We start from the raw sequence: 23,852 nt of genomic DNA, 5'->3' as shown, positions 1-23,852 counted from the left end.
GATTACGCTCCACGAATTTTGGAAAAAATTTAACATTAAACACGCAATTGAGAACATTCGTGACTCATGGAAGCAAGTGTCTTCTAGTTGCATGAAAGCTGTTTGGAAAAACCTTCTGCCAGAATGCGCTAATGACTTAGGTTGTTTTCAAAATCCTGTGAACAACGTGGTCAAAGAAATCGTTGCAATTGGTGAAGACCTCGGTTTTGATGGTGTTGTTGCAGAAGATGTTAAAGAATTACTGGATTCAAATTCAAAAGATTTCAGCGACAACGATCTTCTTGAAATTGAACGACGCACATATGAAGACAATGAACTAATGGAATGTGAAGATGAGGTTCCAAAGGAAATAACAGTCAAAGAACTGGATGGAATATTTCGCAGTTTAGAATCGCTTAAGCAAGTAATGGATATGGATCCAGATGTTAATTGAAGAATGCTTGTTTACCGAGATCTAGAAAGTCATTTTGCTTGTTATCGTAGAATTTATGCCGATAAGAAAAAAAAAACTAAAACTGTTCAAACGACTCTTTATAACTTTTTTTGATTAAAAAAAAATTGCAGTAACTAATGTAGGTACAAGTATTTATTAAACATTTACTTTGCATTAATTTTTTATCTTTCCTAAAAGAGTACCATATAAAACGAACTATTAATACAGTAATCGATCATGGACGAATTGTACTTTTTACCATTGATTATTAGATTTGATTAACGCGATTTTGATATACACGGTAACATCGAGGGATTAATTAGCCGCGTTAATCAAGGGATACCTGTAATCACTATTTGACAGCGGTGATTTGTTTCATGAACCCATTCGATTTATTTATTTATTTATTTATTTAGCGTTTGGCCAAGAAGAACACACACATACACACGCACGCACGCACAAAAAACCTACAAGACAACAAACTGCATAAAGGAATACAATAGTGTTAAGTGACACTGTACTAGTCATTCGATGATCGTGTGGTACTGTCCTCTAAAGTTTACACCTTACATTTCTTTTAGGGCTATTCTTGGGCAGAAATCCTCTGTTGTTACATTTGTATAACGGTGCTCATATGAACACCTGGAAATAAAAGTGAGATGTGTTCTTAATAGGCAAGGTTCAGTTTTGTAAGTTCTTTAGTAATTTTTTTTTTTGTTTGCAATAAAAATTTTCAAGAATCATCTGTGTTTGATATCAGAAAATTGATAGTTATAGCTGCCTGCAGATGAAATTCGAATCTTAGAGAGCATAAATGTGATTGTAGGTTTATTTAGGAAAGTGAGAATAAAGAAGGACGAACCGAAGGTATAGGTGATATTGAAATAATGAATTTGGACAGTTTCCCTTTTTCGCCGTGTGGCTTCATCAATCTGTGGATTAAATAGCTTTCACCCATGCGCAAAGCCATTTAACCCACTGTCTGTCAGTGACATTAATAAAAAAAGTAAAATAAATAAAAAACAGGGGAAACCCTATCTTAAGATACTTTCATCCTCTTACGCTTCACTCTAAAATTTTCTAAGAATTTGAATCACCATCTCTGAGAACACAGTCTTCCAGTTAAAGGCATATATAAATTCATATTTTATTTGAAGATCTGTCTGTTACCAATATTATGCCAATGATTGCAGAACTTAAGCCAGTTACTTGCATTTTCTAAAAACGAGTCGTTTTTATTCTATTCTGTTATTTTATTTTATTCAGAAAAGATGATTCCCGGAGAATAATTACTGATGTATTTTACTAGTTATGTATTTATAATGGCAAAAATTTATGACTAAAATGCACTGCAAGGGAAGATAAATTATCAAAAGTAACCACAAGGCACTAAAAATAATTTTTTTTTTTCTTTCAGAATTACAGCATCATTTTTAATGTCCTCTAACGTAGGAAAGTATAACTTAAGTGACTTCGTATCCATTAACTCACAGTTCATTGTTTCAAAAATAAATTTTATGAAATAAACAGAAACGTATTTTTTTCTAGTTTAAGGTAAGCTGCAACAAAATTTTTCTTCTTAATCGAGGTTGAGAAAAAGTAATGTTAGTTTATCTGTACTAAATTCGCATTAGTCAAATTTTTGGTAAGAATGCTGTTCAAATAGAATTTGAAACATCGCATTTAAGCTATACCGATAAACAAATACGGATCAGTATTTCGTGTAAAGGAAATGGATGTTTTTTTTGCTATTGCGTAATCAATAAACATAGCTACTACTAGAAGAAGGGGGAAAAAAAAAATTCGCAGCATTTCATTGCGAGTTGCAAGACACCATTCAGTAATGGGATTTTCTCCACAGCACATTTTGAAGGGGGGGGGGGGGGGGAAGAAAACGAGAGAGAAAGCGTACTACCTTAATCTTAGTTTCTGAAGAAAATGACATTTCTTGAAGTAAGGTTGTAACTAGACTCTGAGAAACCCCAGGGGAAGAAAGAAAATTTGATTGGATGTACCGCACTTCTTCACTTCCACTCAAGAGCTGAATCCCATCTGATAAGACGCACAAATAGATTTCTGGTAAGATAACATGAGATGGCCACCAGGGTAGAAACAGATCGACGCTCTTTGTTCTATACGCTCTCTGGGGACCTAGAAAATAGATAAGAATATCAATTAAGCTTCTTCCTCTTCCCCCCCCCCCCCTTGTTAATCTAAGCGACTCCTGTATCTTGAATAGATGCTTACTATCGAACTGTTTATAAGATCAAAGTTCGTCAAATCAGCATGTGTAAGCTTATTAAATAAAAGCAGAACTGTAATTTGTTTTCATCTGCTTAAAATATGCACATTTCTAGAAGTAGCAAACGAGAAACCATTACGAAATCGGACTTACATCCTAGAAATTATATTCAGTGACATCAGGTCGGTAAGATCTGATGTTGCTGAATATAAATATAAACTTAATTCATATTCGTTTTGCAAAACTTTAAATTTTGTAGAAAAAATAGTTTGAAAATTTACGATTAAAACGAAATATTACCACTAATACAGTAGCATTAAAATCTCGAATAAATATGGATTCCAATATTTTTTTGAAAAAAGTGTTGTTAATAAAAGTGTTGTTACTACTACTACTACTACTACTACTACTACTACTACTAATAATAATAATAATAATAATAATAATAATAATATAAAATTTAATAATTTCGAAAATATATTATTTTCGAAATTATTAAATTTCGAAAATTATTTCTAAATTTAATAATTTCGAATATTTCTAAATTTAATAATTTCGGCCAGACATTGCTGAGATGTTGCTATAAGTGCTCAGATCCCAATCCGCAAGAGAGTATGTTTGTGTTATTGCTGTTTGAAATCATCAATAAGACTGTTTTCGTTTTTTCATTTGTCATCAACAACGTTTATTCACCAGTAGTAGTAAAGAAACGAGCCAAATGAGCATCTTCATGTTTAGAACCAAACCAACGCAGTTAGGTCATACGACGATGGTATTATGTCTATCAATATGCATGTGATTAACTCTGGATTCTCTGGCTTGAACGAAGCACCCGAATTTATAAGAAAGCAGGGAAGAGGGAATGGAATTAATCCTCAACTTTGTGAGTACATTTTAGCTTGTACATTTTCTGTTTTCTTGAAACTTCTTCATCCGATTTCATATATTTATATCGGGGCCTCAGAAATATATTTTTATTCTAAGTTTGTGCTGAAAATTAACAGAAAATAAATGTTATTTTATTATATGTTTATTGTAGAAACGTCGTATGCAGTGATAACACTTAGCAACCAACGCTTGAAATCGTGTTGTTGCTAAGGCTGTAAAAGTTTCTCTTCGTCTGCAAATAGAAATCATTTACACGAGATATTGAACTAAATTTAGTTTCGTAAATGGCCATTATTTTCTGTCAAAACACACAATAGCTTAAGCTTTGTTAATAGTGATTATTTCCCCGATATCAAGGGGTAAAGTATTACCGGCTGCTGACTTGAATATGAGACGTTTAAAAAAGATACCGGATTAAAATAATTCGATTAAAGAAGAGGAAATGAATAACCTATTCTCTAGTATTATAAAAGGGAGGTAATGCAACGTAACAAAGGCTTTATTTTTCGATCCATTATGATGCTCCTTTGCCATTAATGAAAGTACAATGTCACTGTCTCCTGCTTTCTTTCTATCTCTCTAGGAAATGGATGATGTCGAAAGCGATCAATAATACCATTGGAGATTAGCGTTAACACTTTCCTTTCAGACCGACTGATAGCGGAGAGATTGATATTTTGTCAACGTGAGGAAACGATAAATAATAACAAAAGCATTTACGACATGAACCCTCCATTTAGAAATCCCCCAGGTTCGAACGTGAGAATAGTGATGCAACATTCTTGTATTTTATGGAAATATGGAAATTTTATATGATTTTTCGAGACTATTGGCGATCGTCTTACTTATCGGACCGGTACTTGATGTAAAGTGCTCTGACGTTAGAATCTCGAAAAAATATAACGAATGACAGACCTTGCTTCAGTTGTTTAAAATGACGAGGATTGGTAAACAGAAGTAATGCCTCATATTTTTATTTTATATATTTATTATTATTATTTATTCACATAATTGATACACAGTCAAAATAAGATTTAAACAACAAATATTATTTAAACCAAGGCTATCCAACTTTAGGTAATCCAAGGGCCGCATTAGAAAAAAAAAAAAAAATTACCCGAGAGCTACATTACAATGCGTATCTAGTAATTTGATGAGCAGCAGCGACACAACCTCGAAAGCTGAACAAACTAACAACACTAATCGCGCATTCATTGCCCCGTGAGCGCCGGAGCATGCGCGTTGGAACAAACAGTGTAAGAACGCTTCTTTGACACATTTAATATTTTAAAAACAACTGGGTATATAGTGATGTAAAAACACGAAATAAAATTATCAACATCGAGATTATCGATTAGTGATAGAATTAAAATATCTAATACGAATTCGATTCAAATTGTTATTTTATTTTTTTGCTCGTGAAAATCAAACCCCACAGGCGGGCTGCATGCGGACCGCGGGCAGTGCTTTGGACAGCCTTGATTTAAACAACAAATTGACTGGTGATTACAGAATAATTCAGATTCTACCCAAGAATCTAAGTATAGTCTGTCAGGTAGCGTCGTAAAATATGGACTGATCAGAAGTAGAAAAGGCATATTTTTCGCATATATGCCAATGAATTATTTTGTCCACTTGATTATGGTGGTATTTATAGTCAGTTTGAGCTATCTTGCTGCAGGCACTGATTAGATGTTCTACAGTCTCATCTTTCTGATCGCATAATCTGCATTTTGATCATTATTGATGCTCAAAATTTTGCTTTCATTGCATTAGTTTGTAAGAGCTTCAAGAATAAATCCTTCTGTTTCTTTTTTCATATATTCATATTATAGCCATTGCCACGTCTTGTTCACGTCAATTTTGTTTTTAGTATCTTTAAGAAATTGGCAATGCAAAGGTTTATTTTTCCAGTGCAAATATCGGTTATTTTGCTGTTCCTTTTGTAATCGGATTTGTTTCTTGTTGCTTTTAGAAGATCCTCTTGTGTAATTGCTTGACGCATTTGTTCAGAGCTTTTATCGATGTTACCTTTTAAGCTAATTTCTTCTTCTTCCACAGACTGTCTCACTTGCAGCAGACCCCGTCCACCTATTCTCCTCGGTAGGTAAAACTGGTGAACATCCCTTCGTATATATTTATTTATTTTGTTTATTTATTAATTATTATTATTATTATTATTATTATTATTATTATTTCGACAGTAAGTTTTACATGTCAGTGTGAGTGGACTGTAGTAGCCTCAAATTCCGCTTTCTTCAGTGGCGCTGCGATCGGTCCTAAGCAGTTCAAATTTTGGCTGTTATAAATACGCGTATGAAGCAGAGTTGCGACTGAATTCGTTATTGTAGAAGATGTCCGCGCAGTTAGCCTGGTGGCTTTGTGCTTCGCAACCATATGCCTGGGGAAGGAGTGTCCTGGGTTCGATTCCCGTTGCCGTCGTGACGAGTTAGCTGGTATTGGGCGTGGACAGCAGGTTTTTTTCCCGTCAGTTTATCGGGTGTTTTTCATCCCGCAGCAGGCAAACCGTCGCCGTGAACACACACGGATCTACAGCCATAAATACTTAACCTACAGCCAGAGCCGGCGCTAGGGGCTTTGCCGCCCGCATGTAATTTCTGTCTAAGCGCCCCTGTAACGATCCGGGAGTGTGTGGTTCTTTTATGATAATAAAAATTTTAATTATTTGAAATGTCTTAAATAAATTTTGACAGAACAGCCACACGTTGGGTCGCTAAATGTAACGAACCGGGGATGTTGACTAGGCAGGATAATCGTTAAAAACCTTCAAAAATATTCAAAAAATTCTTAAAAGTTAAACCAAATTTTGATAAAGCCACTTCACTTTAATCGTTGAATATAATGATACAGGGATTATAGCCTTCTCACCGACCCGAATCGCTAACAAAATTAAAATGAATTTTAATTAAAGTTAAAATTTATTTGAACTAAAGTTTAAAAAATTCTTGCATTTTACAAGTTATTAAATTATTAGTAACTTGTAAAATATTTTTAATAATTTTTATAAGCGGAACTATCTTTTTGGAAAATAAAAGAAACTCAAGATAGATGAGAAAATAAGAAAAGAATTCAGAAATAATTAGAACATTTAATATAAGTATTCAAAAAATAACATCTTTACAGAATAACAGAAAATAAATTAAATTACATAAATATACTTGAAATTTTTTTATTAAAATTTTAATGTTTTTGATTTCATATTCACAAAATTAGAAATAATGGTCTTAACGTCTAATTCCGCACATATATAATTTTCAATAGCTATTAACGCCAAAATAACAAGCCTTTTTTATGACATACATACTTGTTCTTAAGTAGGTTTTAATCAATTTTCAACTTGGAAAGGAACGTTCACCACTCGCTACACTAACAGTTAATGTTAATAGTATTCTTAAAGCAATTGAAAAGTTAGGGAAAGATAAATTATTGGACACAATAAAATTAAGAATATCGAAAAGGCTTTTGAATATTTAAATTATCCTTCTGAAAAATATCCCGGAAAGCACATAACTCGTCATATATTTCTATTGAATTTAAGTCTTTATTGTCGCAGTCCTTCAAGCGAATCTCTAAATCGTCACAATTTTTTCCTAAATCTTCATTATTAATTTGTAGTAATCTATACAAGAAATTGAAATTATCATAATATGTTTTTAGTTGTTCAAAACGTTCTATTAACGAACACATTGCAACGTCTAGAAGTGTATAAAACACATGCACTCTAAATTTATCTTCTGGAGATTTCGTCGTGATGCTCGTAGTCAAATTGTCTTGTCTTCTTTCGTCGTCGAACTTCCGTACCAGTTTTAAATTCTTGTTCTTCATCCATCTCTTCACTCAGTTATTTTGCCGTTTTTAGAACTTCTTTAAAATTTGTATCTGATCGATACTCTTGTAAGAATATTTTTAAGTTTTCGATAGATCCTAAAGCAAGTGTAATGTTCATATTTTTGTCTTGAAGCATTTTACTCACAGGGTTTATTTTGTTAAGTAAATCATACCAAGTTATAAGAGAGCAAATAAATTTGTAGTCCTTTATTTTAGCACATAATGTTTGTGCTTCATGCTGAGTTTCTTTATTAAAATTTTCATTATTTAAATTTCAAAAAGTGCATCATAAATTTCTCCTAACTGATATCGTAGAGGGCGGATTGCATTAATTTTACTTTCCCATCGCGTTTCTGATGGCTGTTTCAATGTTGATTTTTTTTACGAACTTCAAAAGGTTGCCCAACGTTTGTAAGAGAATGAAAAGAAATTTTATATTTCTTGAATAATTGCAAAGAAACTAATTGTATCTGCATTCACTTTGGGTGCATTGTTAATGATTAAATTTATAGTATGAGCAGCACATGGCACGTAAAAAGCTCGAGGATTTTTGTTCAAAAGCAAATTTTGGAGCCCATATTTTTCCCTTTCATATTTGCCCCATTGTCATACCCTTTACCTCGTATGTCTTCAATGGGAATGTTCCATTTTTCCAGTTCCATTATTGTTGCACACAAACCACGTCCTGTGGAATCTAATATATCTGCAAAACCTAAAAGGTTTTCTCTGATCTTGACAATTCCATTGTCACAGGAAACAAAGCGAATAATAATGGTCATTTGTTCTGTTTTACTTGCATCAGGTGTGCCGTCTAAAATTATGGAATAATATTTAGATTTTCGAATTGATAACAAAATTGTATCCCTGATTGCGTTACTTAAAGTTTCCAATATTTCATGTTGACTGTCTCAAATAGCGTACCCTATTGTTTCGTTGTAGGGCCCTTTCAACATGATTTTCCATAACGGGATCAAACATAGCAAAACAGTTCGACTAATTTTAAAAAATTGCCGTTATTCCTTTCATATCATTTATCAGATGATCCGCGAAAAGCTAAATTTCGACTGCCAAGGAATTTTATAATTTCAATCAAGCGTTCTAAAACACTTGACTATTGTTTCTTTTCCATTTCATACATGCTTTGAGTCTGGAAATCAATAGTAGTTTTTTAAATTTTTATCAACTTTCTTCCATTTTAAGAAATTTTTCATGTGAGTTAAACTAGTCTCATGTCTATGTAAAGTTGTACTTACATTTCTCCAATAGTTATAACCTTCTACAAGACCTCAGTAGGTGATTCAGTTGATTCAGTAGGTGCGCCAAGTTTGCAAAAAACAGAATTTAAAGTTTCGGAATAAATGAGCCATGTTTTTGGCACGAGCTCCAGTTTTCCATTTTTCTATTATAATACGTGTCGCCAAATTTACGACCATATGTATCTCTGGGATATATTATATTTTTATTTTGAACAGGCCCCATTTCAATTAAAACGACTCGTAATTTTTCATCAATATTTCCCCATTCACCTGAATCTTCTAAATTTACAGACACTAACAATGTGTTAGTTTCGTGGTCAACTACAACTAAATCTTGTTGTAGTTGACTAAATCCTAACTATTTTTCACTTAAATCATGTTCAATTATCTTGTTCAATAGTTGCAATAGTACTTTCATGCAAACTGGATGATGTGCACGGTTCTTCAACTCTGATTTCTGATGTATCGAGTTGGTTCTGCATCAGAATATTTTAATATTTTTAACAAATTTATTAAGAGCCCCAGTTTGTTTCTTAATATATGATTCTTTCGTAGCACGACGCTTACGATTTTGTGCACCGAATAACTTTTTTTAATTTTTGATTCCATTTCTATTTTATACCCACAAGAAATTATTACACAACACGACACAGAGACGAAATAATAGTCCGTACTGCGCTACTGTCAGTAGCCTACTGAGATGCGTACCATATGACTGGTTAACTAGCAACAAATGTTTTGTATGAAAATTCGTTTCTGCGCATAAAAACCGTTCACTGTTTTATGCGAATTATGTTTTATGTTTTATACTGTTTTATGTACCCTGCCTACAGCCAGGCAAGCACTTAGCCCTCTAGCTGCAAAATTGTAAACAGCCGGCTGATCAAAGAGGCGGCAATATACTTTTTTTTTTTTAATTTTTTTTCGGTGTATCCGGCCTTATTTATTTTAATATTGATCATTCTAAGAATTTTTTGTTTTTATGATAAAAATTTTGTTTCTTCAAAATTAACTTGTGAACCGTTCCCTGGCTGCGGCGCGCGCATGCACCGCATGCTCTGCATGCCCGCTTCCGTTGGCCCTGCCTACAGCCATAAATACTTAACACTGATTAGAATTCCTCCCTTTTCTGAACTCGTCCCAATAGGGACGGGGGAGAAAAGGGAGGAAACTCCATACGAATAAATAAAACTGTAGAAGATGCGAATCCAACAGAAATTCGTACCCGCCGGAAAACTGTGTATGAAGACGATGCGTGCGAAACAGCACATTTCGGCACTGGTTAGACATTTTAAGAGTTCAGAGACAGACCTCGAAGCTACCGGCTGACGACGGACATGAGTCGTATTAATGCGCTAATATAAAGGAGGTCATCACCGTTTCGTTACTGACTACGCGACCCCGTCGTTAACATACATATAGAAACATCGTAAAAACGCCACAAAGAAACGTAGAAACGCGACAAAGTAGGAAGTATTGCATTGTCCAGAATGAGATACCTCTCGGAGTTCACTGTTCGTGGCACCACAAACAGAAGTCCGAAACCAAACCAGGAAAAAAAAACGGGACACCATCACACCGCCACCTCGGAATTTCATAATTGGGGTTATGCACTCTGTTAAGAGGCGTTCATCTCGCATCCGCCACACCCGTCCATCTGTGGATGGTGTAACATGATTTGTCCCTCCATAACGCAGCTGTCCAAGCTTCGACGTCCCATTGTACATGCTCTTTGCATCACTGAAGATGACGCTGCACGTTGCTTAGGATAATTTCGGGGGCTTGCATATTTCGGTTGTGAGCCTCTGTTTTTGTGCAAATTTCTGTTCCAGTCGACGCTAAGAACTACGAATTCAACGTGTCGGCCGATGAGGGCGGTTTTTACATATCCTTCATAGCATGCTACAGTCACATTCGGTGAATGTGTTGGATTGTCCACTATACGGAGCTCTTGCAACTGACTCCGTGCACTTCCAGCTCAGTATAGTATCACTGACTGTTGACCTGGGATGGTCCAATTTGTCAATAATTTGGCGAACAGATAGGCTTACAACATGGCATCCTATCACAACGCCTCTTTCAAACTCACAGACCCCTTCTCGCAACGATTTCACCAGGACACAATTGCACTAACTTGGGAGCAATTTATACCTGCTACAAATGCGTGAGTCGTTACATGGCACGATGCAGCTTGCCAATAGAGGTGTTCGTTGACTTCTTTCCAACCAGTGTATGTTTAACAATGCCTTTTGTTTGGAAAGACCTGAGTTCGAATTTCGTATAGAATGTATTGAACCTTTATCATGGCAATTCTGCTGAAGATTAATTGGCTTGTTTCGTAGGGAAGTAGCAGGGTTTTTTCCTCCTGAAAACTCAGGTTTTTAATCCCGCAAAACTGACAAACAGATCAGAAGAACACACGCAATTTACAGACATAGGATACTACTTTGATAACCCCGTTCTGTCGGAGTTGAAAGCCTGCATGATGTACGTATAAGCGGAAGAATTTATATATTTACCTGTTACCTTCGAAAGGAAGTACTGTATTTTAAAAGTGGCCATGTTGTTGTTGCTGTGGGATGATTTCATTTGTTTCTGTGTAGCCTTTAGGACTCTTCAATTCCGAGTTCATTGTTGATCTAACAAATCCTAAGTATCACCCTTTATATACAAATTTTGTTCGATTGTGGAATTAAAAATCCGACATAAACTGAGAAAAGCCCTTACATCGCCGTATGGAAGTTTCATCTTCCATTAAAATTAAAAAAAAAAAAAAAAAAAAAAACTTTTATTTCATAAGTTTTTTGATAGGTTCCTATAATAAAAGGTTTTTATTTCATGCAAGAGACTTTCTTTCGTAGCTCTTATAATACCCTAGTGATTGGGTTTATGTGTGTAATCCTCTTGGATTCAACATAAGAACGTAATGGTTGTTTAATCCACTTTTAGTAAGCAGTTCATGACGGACTTTTCCTTACTCAGAAATGAACTTAACAGTGTTAAAAGAAACCGACTAGACACTTAATGTAGTGTGTGTGTGTGTGTGTGTGTGTGTGTGTGTGTGTGTGTGTGTGTGTGTGTGTGTGTGGACTGTGTCTTTGACCTCTGTTTCCTATCAAGGTTGCAGCAGATGATGCTTCGTCTAGTGGAAAACTGCAAAACACCTTCGTAATGATGCCGCACAAATCTCTTACGAGCGGGATGCTACGTTTGTCGCGAACATAACTGTTAATCCATAAATAGATAAACTACGCTTTGAGGGGAAAATGGATGACGATACAGTAATGGAGAATGGTTTTTCATTTTAACTTTATCAAGAGAGAGAGAGACCGCCTACTATTTATCAGTTCATGTATAATTCAAAGAACATGAAATATATGCAATTGAAATGGTATCAGCGATTATGGAGAAAATATGGTTTGTAGCTGCTGATTCAGGACTGCGACAAGATCACCAATGCTTATTTAGTTTGGAAAAGAATGATCAGGTACTTTTTGGTTAGACGAAAGGTAAAATATACTGCTTAAAAAAATTCAAAATACTTTTCCTTCCTTTACACCATAAATGATCAAACTTCACTTTAAAGTGAGTTAACTACATTATTTGAATGCTTTTGCATGTGCCGTGTAGTGAGGAGCAAAGCTGTTGGCGTAAGATTTGCGAGTGAAAAAATACTACTAGCTTAGGCTTAAGAAGCATGCGGCTTATACCAAATTGGCAAACAGATGTTGTAAATATCCGTACTGTTAATCCATTTATTTTATAATAAGTTAATGGAAAATATAAATAGAAATATACAATTGTATAATAAATATAAAATAAATAAATAAATATAAAAATATAAATAAAAATATATAAAAATATAAATGGAAAATAAAAATTATAAATAAAAAAAAAAGAAAAAGAAATAGAATATCAAATAACAAGGCTGGTTTATATGAGTTTGTTTATTTTACTGTTGGTATGAAATGTTTAGTAAAACTCCAAAACTGCTGGTTTCCAAGAACAACAAATTCACCACATTTTCCTTTTTAAAATCATTTATTATTAAAAGAACGAGGCTAATATAACTGTTTGTTTTATTGATCATGTAAGCAGACGATGTGTACGCTTCAGAACTAATCAAGGAATAAATGCTATCAAGGAAAGAATTGAAGCTGGTTATATTAATAAGAAATGTACAAAAAAAAAAAAAAACTAAGCAAGATCCATCTTATTTTTCTCTCTGATGCAATTTAAATTTTGTTTTTAATATATTTTTTATTTAGCTTTTTAACTTTTATTTTTTAAAATTGTAGAAAGGTGAACTGTTAGGGTTGTTATGATGATACAATAGCAGCTTTCACTGAAAATTTATAAGTATCTTACGGATTTGTTTTTTCTACAGTTCAGAAAAAATACTCTTAATGAAAGCAGAAATTTAAAAACACGGGATGTCTTGTATAGCTATATAATTAATTTATTTGTTTACAAATAAATAAATTATTATTAATAATTTGTTTACAAATTAGACAAAACTCATATAACTGGTAGATTAGTTTTATTGCCCGGTGTATTGGCGCACCCAGGGAGGGGGAACAAGGGGGCCCTGGCCCCTCCAAAAGAAAATGGAAAAAACACTAGAAAAATTTTCAAAAATCTTTTCCTAATTAAAATTATTTTTTTTTAAAAATTTATGTTGTGTCATGTCTTCTATTTCTATGCTACTTATGAAATAGCGGTCACACAAGGTGGGAATACCCTTAGCGCTCGGAATCTTGGCCGTTGTGAACGCAAGGCAAACGAAGTAGTGTGCTCGGGCGCTACTTCGTTTGCCCGAGCCGCGCCAGAGGAGATCACGGGTATCATGTATTGGCGATCATGCAGGTCATACGAGTCATAGCTCGTATGCAATGCGTAGTGTGTATTCTCAAATCGTGTACTCAACTCGCTCCCCCCCCCCAAGATTTAATCTGGAGGAGAGCTGAGTATACTCTCCCCCCCACCAAGATTAAATGTTGAGTGCTCGGCCCCCTCCAATATCCTGAGTACGTCACTGGCAGGATTCCGGAGAGGATTTTTTTTTTTTTACTTTTTTTAAAGAGGGAAAAATAAATAAAACAAAATTCAAAAGAAGTTTGTTTATAATCTTTGGTAAGTTCTTTTCCAAATGAAATTGAACTTTTTTATACTATTTTTTTTTTATTTTTAACGAGAGTTATTTGAAAAAAATATTTTTGTTTATTATTTAATTCTCTTTTTCTTCTTATACGCTTCAAATATGTTTTTCTTGGGAGACGGGAGTTAGGAAAAGCTTGGTCGTGGGAGAGTAAGAGGAATGAAATCCATTTACATCAGGAGGATTTAGCCAAGCAGCAAGGCACGCAACATTACTTCTCTGTTCTTAGAGAATTATTGGAAAGGGAATTGCGGTGGGGTGAGGGGAATTGAAAAAGGAGGGTTCAGAGTTCTTCACACACGTAAGTCCAAATATTTTAATCTTTACGAGTTTTTTTTTTTTTTTTTTTTTTTCTTTTAGCAGAGAAGTGCATGTTACGAAAATCCTCTCTCTCTCTCTCACTCACTCACGCACACGCACGCACGCGCGCGCACGCACACACACACACACACACACACGCGCGCGTATTATGTATTCAGCCGATGTCTTTCTGTGCAAGTACGAAAAATGAATGTATTTGCTAGAACAAGATAAAGGCATTTTATATCTTTTATAAAAACATTTTATATTTTTCAATTTGTGCAGTTTGTGAATTCATTTCTAAACGAAACAAATAAAAAATGTAAAAAAAAAGAAGAAATAAATGGTTTATCAAATTAAAAAAAAAGAAACATAACTCATAAAATTGGAACTATTATAATACATGGATTTTGATTAAAAAAAAAAATCTCAAGATCGAAACTGTCAAAACCAGTGTGTGTCGATACTTTAGATTTAGGAACGGCAATCAAGAAGCTTTTTGATTAACAGAAGTTTGCAGCAGAAACATGGAAATTGACAAAACGAGACCTAATTAATGCAAGCAATGAAAACGAAAGTTTTCAGGACATATTAGCGTGTCTTGCTTTACGGAAACTTGGATATTTCACTCCGTAAACTGACTAACAAAAACACAATTTACAGAGAAGGAATATTCCTTGAGACTTAAGCCTAACCACCTTACAGTAAATTAAGGATTTGAATGTCAAAGGTACTTGGTTTCTAAATAATGAGCCATAGAGATTTGCGAAAGACCGATTGAGATATAAAAGGAAGTAGGGTGAATGAAAAATACTTATTTTACAAACTGTTCTTTTTTTATTGATATAATGACTTCATTTTCCCCCCACTAATAGCATTTTAATTTGAACTATAATTCATAACAGCATATGCTCATATCTTAACCAGAATAAGTATTTTTTAAATAATTTAAAATGATAAGCTTTTAAAATAAATGGTTCGTTTCTTTTTTATACTAAATAAAAGATAAATGATTTAGTTATGTAATCATTAATTCTTTGCGGATTAATTAAAATTTTGAGCAGGTTAGTGTCGTGCATGTATTCCTGTTCATATTTATACGTCAGCTAAAACGTGTTCCCCAATGATTTACACAGTTTTTATTAATACTATTTGGAATTCCAGGATGACAACTAGAAGTGCTTTGCGGTCTTTCATAAGGCTGAATTTGCTGAGTTCAGCAAGAATTGCATCGATTGGCGCTTTCGATTTGAGCTCCTTGATGTGAGATGTCCTAATGATATTTATTTACATGTACTGATAATAACTGATATTTATTTATATGTACTCGTTTGTATTCTTCGGTCGACTTTAAGGAATTAAAAAATCTGAGTGTTTTTTTTTTTTTTCGGAATAAAATTCTTACCTGCTTTTTCAAATGATCGACTAACTCATTCTAAAATCGGTTAAAAAAAAAAAAAACCCTAGGAGAGGGGAAAAAAGATTTAGTAGGTGACTGGAATCTAAGCTATAGCTTAGATTCTCGGGGAGAGAGAGAGAGAAAAAAAAAAAAAAAAAAAAGCCTCGCCTACTCCCTGTAAGGGAATCAAAGGCGTTAGCTTTTTCTTTTTCTTTTCTTTTTTTTTTTTATTTTTTAAACTAGACTGATATGAAGTAAGACGAGGCCGTGAAGGCCTATTATAATAATACACTATTGTTACTTTAATAATAATAATAATAATAATAATAATAATAATAATAATAATAATAATAATAATAATAATAATAAAACGAGCTAACTACTCCGTTTGGGGTATAAAAGGCTTTCAAGGATTTATTTATTTTTATTATTATAATAATAACAATATAGTTAATTTTATAGTAAACCAAATATATTAAAATAATATTATTAATTTCTCCTAAAACTTATAGGTCGGAAGAAAGGTTACATATTTTGAGGGCAACAGAAATGTGGGGGGGTCTAAAAATCCAGAAAATGACGTTACTTAATTCATTCACGGGCCTTTATGGAAGACAGATAATATCTTCTTCCTTAAAGAATGTCCATAACGAACAGGATTTTAACTTTTTCCACCACGGCGAAACCATGTGATCTCTGTGAGTAAAATATCCGTGTTGGATCCATTCTCATTTATGATCATCAGACATCTTTCTCCGCTCTTTGAAAATATTGATCTATGGAAGTAGGCCAGCATTGGTTTTATCTAAATCTACGAAATCCATATTATCATAAACTATCGCTCTTCTTGTCACCAGATGTACTTTAGTCGCAAACGCTAGTCGTTCCTTCATCGCATCGAATACCGAGGTTTTTCGGAGAGGGGTCACTTCCCTGATTTATGTACTTTGCTCTCTTCTTCTTTCTCCCCACCCCAAGGAAGAAGCATGTCATTGCTTTTGTTCCATCTTCGAGACTTGAAAAAAATCAATGAAATCCCACTTGAACTTTTTGAGAGCTTACCAATGAACCATCAGTATGATTGGAATATAATCTGTGGTCTATTTTCAAAGCTGCTATACTTCCATATTAACATATTATTAACGATATTAAAATAAAATAACAAAAATCACCACGTTGCATCTTATTAAATTTATAAACCGAAATATGTTTTCTTTAAAATCAGATTTCTGATCGGGAATTTTTTTTATTTATATGACAATAACAACAACAACAAAAATGAATTAATCATTTACAGCCAAGAAAGCTTTGTTTTGGATCATATTGATTATGGGGTGTCAATAAAGAACTACAGTTTCTTTTAGCGAATTCTCTGATCTTTTCAGCACAAATGTTAGCAAAAAAAAAAAAAAAACGGATGATACAAATTAAAATTCAGACAATTGACCACAGTTTGGGGTGTGTGTGTGGGTAGGAATTTTAATACTGGGCTCACTGACAGAATTTATTAACCTTAGATATAAATATAAATTAGGACTTGTTTATTTTACAGCGTCTTAACACTTTTTTACTGCTTATTATCCGTGTACTAGTTTAATTGATTTTAGTAGTGACAGGTCATTTACATCATAATCAGTATATACTCATAAACTGATCATACTCTCTCTCTCTCTCTCTCTCTTAGCATCTCAAAACGGACAAGCCCCGTTTTGAGATGCTAATTAACAGCCATAATATACTGGTCTGACAGTCTTAGTTGCTTAATTCCAAATAACCAAAAAACAACCTCATTGAAGACTTGAGGCGGCTTAAAAGTTCCATGCTTCCATGGTTGGTCTTCAGAGCAAAGTTTGCTGATTGTTACTCTTTCACCTATCCAATAAACTAAAGGTTTATAACATCTCTTGTGTTTCTTCGTAAAACATATTCCTCGCTAATTTGTCTGTTTTGCAGCAAAGAAAAACCATGTCATTATTATATATAATGACATGGTTTTTGCCTTGATAAGACCTCATCTCGACTACTGTGCCCAGATTTGGTCACCTAGGTTCCTTCTTGATGGGGAGGAGGTGGAGAGGATCCAGAGGCGAGTGACTAAGATGATAGTATGTCTATGGAATGAACCATATGAGAACAGGTTGAAGATTTGTGGGTTGCATAAATTAGTTGATAGGCGGAAAAGGGGAGATATGATTGAGATATTCAAATTGCTAAAGGTTTTCTATAGGATTAATTTCAGAGGATAATTTTGAGATCAGGACTGGTGGTGGGAGAACCAGGGGACACCTATGGAAGCTGGGCAAGAGTGTGGTTAGCAGGGGTGTTAGAGCTGGGTTCTTTACTTTTAGAGTGGTAAATGAGTGGAATAAGCTGTCAGAGTCTGTTGTGGGTGCTATGACGGTGAGTGAGTTCAAGGATGTGTTCAAGTGAGTTCTCACAGTATGATGGATACTGTGAGAATGTCATATAGTTGTGTGGACATGATGTTTAGGGCCTCCCTCGATAAGTCTAAGGACTCCTTGGAGTCGCCCGTAATAATAATAATAATAATAATAATAATAATAATAATAATAATAATAAATAATATATAAGACAAGTCAGCTCATATTCAACAAAGGTCCATAGTAGAGGTTCCTCCATCCTAAGACGGGATTCGAACCCAGGTGTACACGGAGCACATGTCTCAAAGGCGCTGTGAGTCCCACTTCCCAATTTGTTTCAGATTCTTATTAACTTTGCGTCACGAGGTAGATAGTTCAAACAGCGTTTGTTATTTAGTCTTTCTTTTAGGTGAGTTTCACAAAATACGTATCACTTGTCCTTCCGTCCGTCTGTACGTGCAATTAAAATTTGATTACAATTTGACACTTGAAATCTTTACAGAACCTCTCCGAGCTATCTCTATTCCCGTTTCAATCGGACTATTTGCATACGTAAAACATTAGTAAAACGTTTCGAAATTATACAAAGTAATGACTTCCATCTGGCGGAAAAATATGTCTATTCAGTTCAGTTTGATTCATGAACGAATCATCTTTATTTGTAAAATTTAATAAAATGGGTCAAATGAGTTTCCATGGTGCAGTTGAAATAACAGGACGATATTTTCCCTTCGATTTGAAAAGAACTCGTCATAAGTCGACATACAGTCATTTATTCTTCTTTTTCTTCTTCTTCTTCAGTGAGAGGGTGCAGCACCATGTCCTTCCAGTTCTCTCTGTTGGTGGCTTTCTTTTTTGTTTCTGTATAGCCATGTGATCCTGTCCATGATCTTATATCTTCAAGCTAATGTCCTTCGCTTTTTTTGCCTCTTGATCCTTTTCCCATAATTTTTCCTTCTAAAACTGTTAGTATCCTCCTTCCTGCTGAACCTCTCAGTACATGCCCTGCCAATCTCATCTTTCTCTGGATCATTTCCTGTAATAAAGATCTCTGCGTTCTCATTCTCTGTAGGACATCTGTATTTGTCACAAGTTCTGTGCATGGGATTTTCAGAGCTCTCCTATAGCACCACATTTCAAAGGCTATTATCTGTTGCCTTACTCTCTTCTTGAATATCCAGGTCTCACTTCCATATGTGAAAATTGGCCACACTAATGTTCTTATCATTCTTTTCTTTGTCTCGATACTCACAGAACTTCTGAACAGATCTTTATTTTTCCAGAATGCATCTTTAGCAATGGTTGTGCTTATTTTTATTTCTTTATTTTGCTTTCCATCTGCAGTAAAGTAGGTGCCTAAATATTAGTATTCTGTTCTATGTTCAATTTTCATATTGTTTATGAATATTTCTGACTCGGATCTGCCGTATTTTGAGATTTTCATAAATTTGTTTTTTTTTTTGCATTAATATCTAATCCAAATTCTTTAATTATTTACCTTCTTCAATTAGTAGTTGCAGTAATTTGATTAATTTGTTTCTGTTTTCTGCTATTAGAATGGTATCATCAGCATATCTAAGATTGTTGTATTTTATACCATTGATACTAATTCCTGTTTTTTGTTTTTCAATCTTTTTCATCACTGTCTCATCACTATAGATATTAAATAGATTTGGTGAAAGGATACAACCTTGTCTAACTCCTCTTTTTATTTTCACTTCTGAAGTCTCAAAGTTAAACAGCTGCATTTTCATCATCATCATCATCATCAAATTCCTGCCATGTACCCTCAAGGGGTGTACAGGATATGACAGTACTACATGAAAAAATTACATCATTACTAACTTCCTATCTACAATTTTCCTCCAAATCAGTCTGTTACTTGTCAAGACTTAGGGGGTGCTTAAGGGTCAAAGCTGTATAACTGAGAGGAGACCTCCACATAGCCTTTAAAGGAATGCGGAGAACCGACCAGGGCTTCTGACCTAATGTCCAATCCTCACCTTCTCGTGGTGCACCCTGTTGGGTATCTACTTTGATACTGAACGAACGAGGATGGGCTGGCAATTTGGGATTTAGCCGACCAAATTGTATTCTTATTGGTTAAACCAAAATAAAAAATGATGGTACAACATGACAGCTGCATTTTCTGTTCGGTGTAAATCATTTTTATAATCTTAAGTACATGATCTTCTATGTCTAATTTATCTAATATATTGAACATTTTATTATGTTTTACCCGGTCAAAAGCCTTCTAAAAGTGTATGAAGCATATGTAAATGTTCCTGTTTCTTTCAAGTGATCTTTCTATTAGAATTTGTAGTTCCAGGATAGCATTAATGGTTCCCATTCCTCTTCTGAAGCCTTTCCGTTGTTCACTCAATTCACCGCTTATGGCTCTTTCAATTTGTTTGTTAACGAAGGTTAAAATAATTTTAGATGCATGGGATATTAGGCTCACGGTTCTGTTATCCTCACAATTTTGTGCATTGTGTTTCTTTGGAATTGGTAGGCAGACAGATGTTGGAAAAACTTCAGGTAATTGTATTGTTTTATAGATGTCCTGAATGGATTCTACTAAATAGTTGTTATTATTGCCAGTCAAAGCTTTCAGCAGCTCAGCCGGAATATTATCACACCCAGGGGATTTATTATTAGGAAGATTCTTAATTAGGTGTTCTACCTCCTTTCTTGTGGGTTGAGTGGTATCTGTTGTTACGTTTAACTTAAGGTGTGAATCATCTAACATGTTATCATTATCATCATCATAGATGTCTGATAAGTACTGCACCCATCTTCAATTTATCTTTTCCTTATCAATGAGTATGTTTCCATCTTTGTCCTTCATGTTATTAGACTGTGTACGTTTTGTTTTCCCATTAAGTTCTTTCACTTTCAGGAATGCTTCTCTGATTTTGTTCCAATTTTGTAATTCTATCTCAGTGCACTGCCTATTTATCCAGTTTTCTGTCAATCTTTTACGTAACTGTTTGATTCTTTTATCCAAAGTTTTATATCTTAACCTTTCTTCTTCATTTGCTCCTCTTTTCCATGTTCTTCTTTCATCAATAAGGTTGATTACCTCTTGAGTTATCCATGGTTTTTTCTTTCTTTCTTCTTCTTATTTATTGATGTGGTTTTTAGCAGATGTTATGATAGCTGATTGTAGTCTATTCCATTTAGAGGATTCATTTTCGTTTTGCAACTGTGCAGACAGCAGTTCTGAAATATTTTCATTAAATTTTGATTTTATTATCGGATTTTGTACCATTTGCAGGTCCCATTTTAGGGGTTGACTTCTTTTAAATTTTATTGTTTTCAGGCGAATATTCATCTTCATTAAGACCAGTCTATGATCAGATCCATAGTCAGCACTTGGCATCACCTTTGAGTTCTGTATTCCATTGAAGTGACGTTTACTGACTACAATATAGTCTAATTGATTTTTGTATCTTCCATCCGGAATTTCCCATGTGTATCTTGCTCTTGGTTTTTGTTCAAAATAAGAGTTATGATGAGATTGTGCTTGTTACAGAAATCAATCAGCTTTTGTCCTCTCTCATTCCGAATTCCAAGTCCAAATGGACCCACGTGTATAGATGTTCTCTCTGATCCAACTTTTGCGTTCCAGATATCTATTTCTGCTTCCTCATTCTGTTCTGCAGGAGCATATATTTGAATGATCAACATATCTCTAGGTTTAGATTTCACTAGAATTGCCATTACTCTATCTGATTTTTTGATTATATAGATAATGTTTTTATCAGTTTTCTTCTCTACAATAAATGCTACACCTCTTCTTGATATTTCACCACCTGATGTATATATTTTATATATCTTACCATTTGGAAGTTTCGACTCAAAATCTGATGATCCTTTCCAAAAAGTTTCACTCATTCCTAGTATACTAATATTCGATCTCTCCATCTCTCTCTCTCTCTCTCTCTCATCACATTAGCCAATTTCCCGCATTTATTCAATCCTCTTACATTCCAAGTAGCAACATTCAAGCAATTTTTGCTTAGAGTTTCTTTATAGAAGTCACAGATTGACGATACCACAGGGCCTGCTATATCACCCTGACACCACCGTTCCGGGCATATTGAGACTACCTGGGCTTTAATTCTTTTCTATGTAGACATGATGCTTTACACAGCGGTATTTTTTACGGAATGGGCCTCCAGAACCATCCAACCCCCCAATATGAATGGAGGACCTCAGCTGTCGTTGGTTAGCGGGTCCCATGGACCTAGCCGGGAGGCCTACAAAGTAATGTAAGTCATTTATTAGTAATGTAAAATCCTTAATACGATTCTTGTGTTCGCACGCATGCGTACTGTTGTAAACTGCAAATATTGAATATTTAACAGAAGGAGATCGCGATATAGATAATTTTAAGAATTCCAGGAAGGAACGAAGATTAATTGTTAAAAGTTGCACAGAGATAATTACATAGTTTAAGATTTTTCCCTGCGAAAATAGTGACATATGCTTTAGCTTTAAAAAATATTTTGTGCAATAAAAATTGGTTACCATTTAGAACAATTTCTAATTGATATTTTCTGGAGGAGCAGTAACTGCTTGTGATTAGTAACGAAGAGAGGAAGGAAGCAACACTATGTGGTGGTTATATGTAAAAAAAAAAAAAAAAAAAATGGCGTAATAAATTTGTGTTTCATTGTTATATTTGTGCTTCATGTTTTCGCATTCCGCCAATGAAAACAAATCTAGCTTATAATTATAGAAATAACAAAAAAGCAAATGCGTGTTCAATCGTTTTTTATTCGAGATGTTCAGCTTGTTCTAGCCTGCTAATAATTTTAACTCAGATCAGGTTGAAAATAATTTAAATTTTAACTGTAATATGAAGAGCACTTAAAAAATGAAGCCACTTAAAACAGAAGTATCAGAAGCGAGATTTTATTATAATGTAATATATACAAATAGAGGGCCTGTGTAGCTCAGTGGAAGTGGCTTTTGCTTCCTGTGCGCTAGACCGCTCGAAGAAAGATGTATACTCTAGTCTAGTCTAGGTGCCGAGTAGAGGAACTGTTTCTAAGCCTTTCTTCTCGAGTCAATCGATGTTTGGCAGACACAAGGAATTTTCCCCTGGAAACCCATGAAAATCGACGGTCGAATTCACGCTATTTCAAAGAATTACATATTATGGTGGGGTTAGGGTTCATAAGATGGCGACACATGTCAGTCGTCTCTTTATTGGATACTGATTATAATTAGTGATAATCTTGGACCAGCTATCTATGATTGGCTACCTGTGGAGATTGAACTGCGCACTCAGTCTCCAAATATCATATAGTGCTAAAACGGCTTTGTCTACTCCCTATAAGGGACTAAAAGGGGTTAGCTTATTTTTTTTTTATTTATATACAAATCCGCTAACGTCTTTTATTCCCAAAAATATGTAGGAGAGGCAATTGGTCCTAGCTTTTCAAATACTGGCAGGTTATCAATGATTTTCAATAGGCATCAGGGGAAGAGTAGGGCAGAGATAACACTGCCGACATCACGTGATCCCTAACACTATACACTACTATCTGCAATGACTGATGCATTGAACTTTGTTCGATGAATAATTTTTATTAAAAGTGAGGTAATTTGTTATGCCAATATATGGTTAAAATTGTTGGACGTTCTGACATTTTTTCAACACTGTATATAATCCCGATTTACAAAATTCAGTATTGAGGATAGGATTGTTGTTGGTGTTGTCCACAGCTTTCATAAATCTGTATATGGAGACAGTCGAAGACCAAACTACAGCCACTTTTCAGCTATGTATCGGGAAGAGATATGATGTTGTGTTCTCCGCAAGTTTCTGAACTAACTACTGGCCAGAGGCTAAGGCTGGTAATATAATGTGCTATCGCTAGGTATTGTTTCATTGCCTTTATTATGACTTATTTTTGAGTCATCATAGCTTGCATT

At 34.4% G+C, this 23,852-nt stretch overlaps 1 protein-coding gene across 1 annotated transcript in view; it reads left to right on the top strand.

Moving 5' to 3' along the window:
• Positions 1–3,388: 3,388 nt before the first annotated feature.
• The window catches only part of LOC150102215 (lysosome-associated membrane glycoprotein 5-like), a 126,645-nt gene continuing 106,181 nt past the window's right edge, over positions 3,389–23,852 (top strand). The window contains exon 1 of the mRNA XM_090399526.1: positions 3,389–3,558. Within this exon, the coding sequence (XP_090255652.1) occupies positions 3,453–3,558 (106 nt within the window). The 5' untranslated portion in view covers positions 3,389–3,452. The remainder of the gene's footprint in view (positions 3,559–23,852) is intronic.

The sequence above is a fragment of the Typopeltis vanoorti genome, chromosome 10 (genome assembly GCF_054136105.1).
Source record: "Typopeltis vanoorti isolate ZY-2024b chromosome 10, IOZ_Tvanoo_1.0, whole genome shotgun sequence".
NCBI classification, from domain to species: Eukaryota; Metazoa; Arthropoda; class Arachnida; order Uropygi; family Thelyphonidae; genus Typopeltis; species Typopeltis vanoorti.
This window is presented reverse-complemented; position numbering and strand designations above follow the sequence as displayed.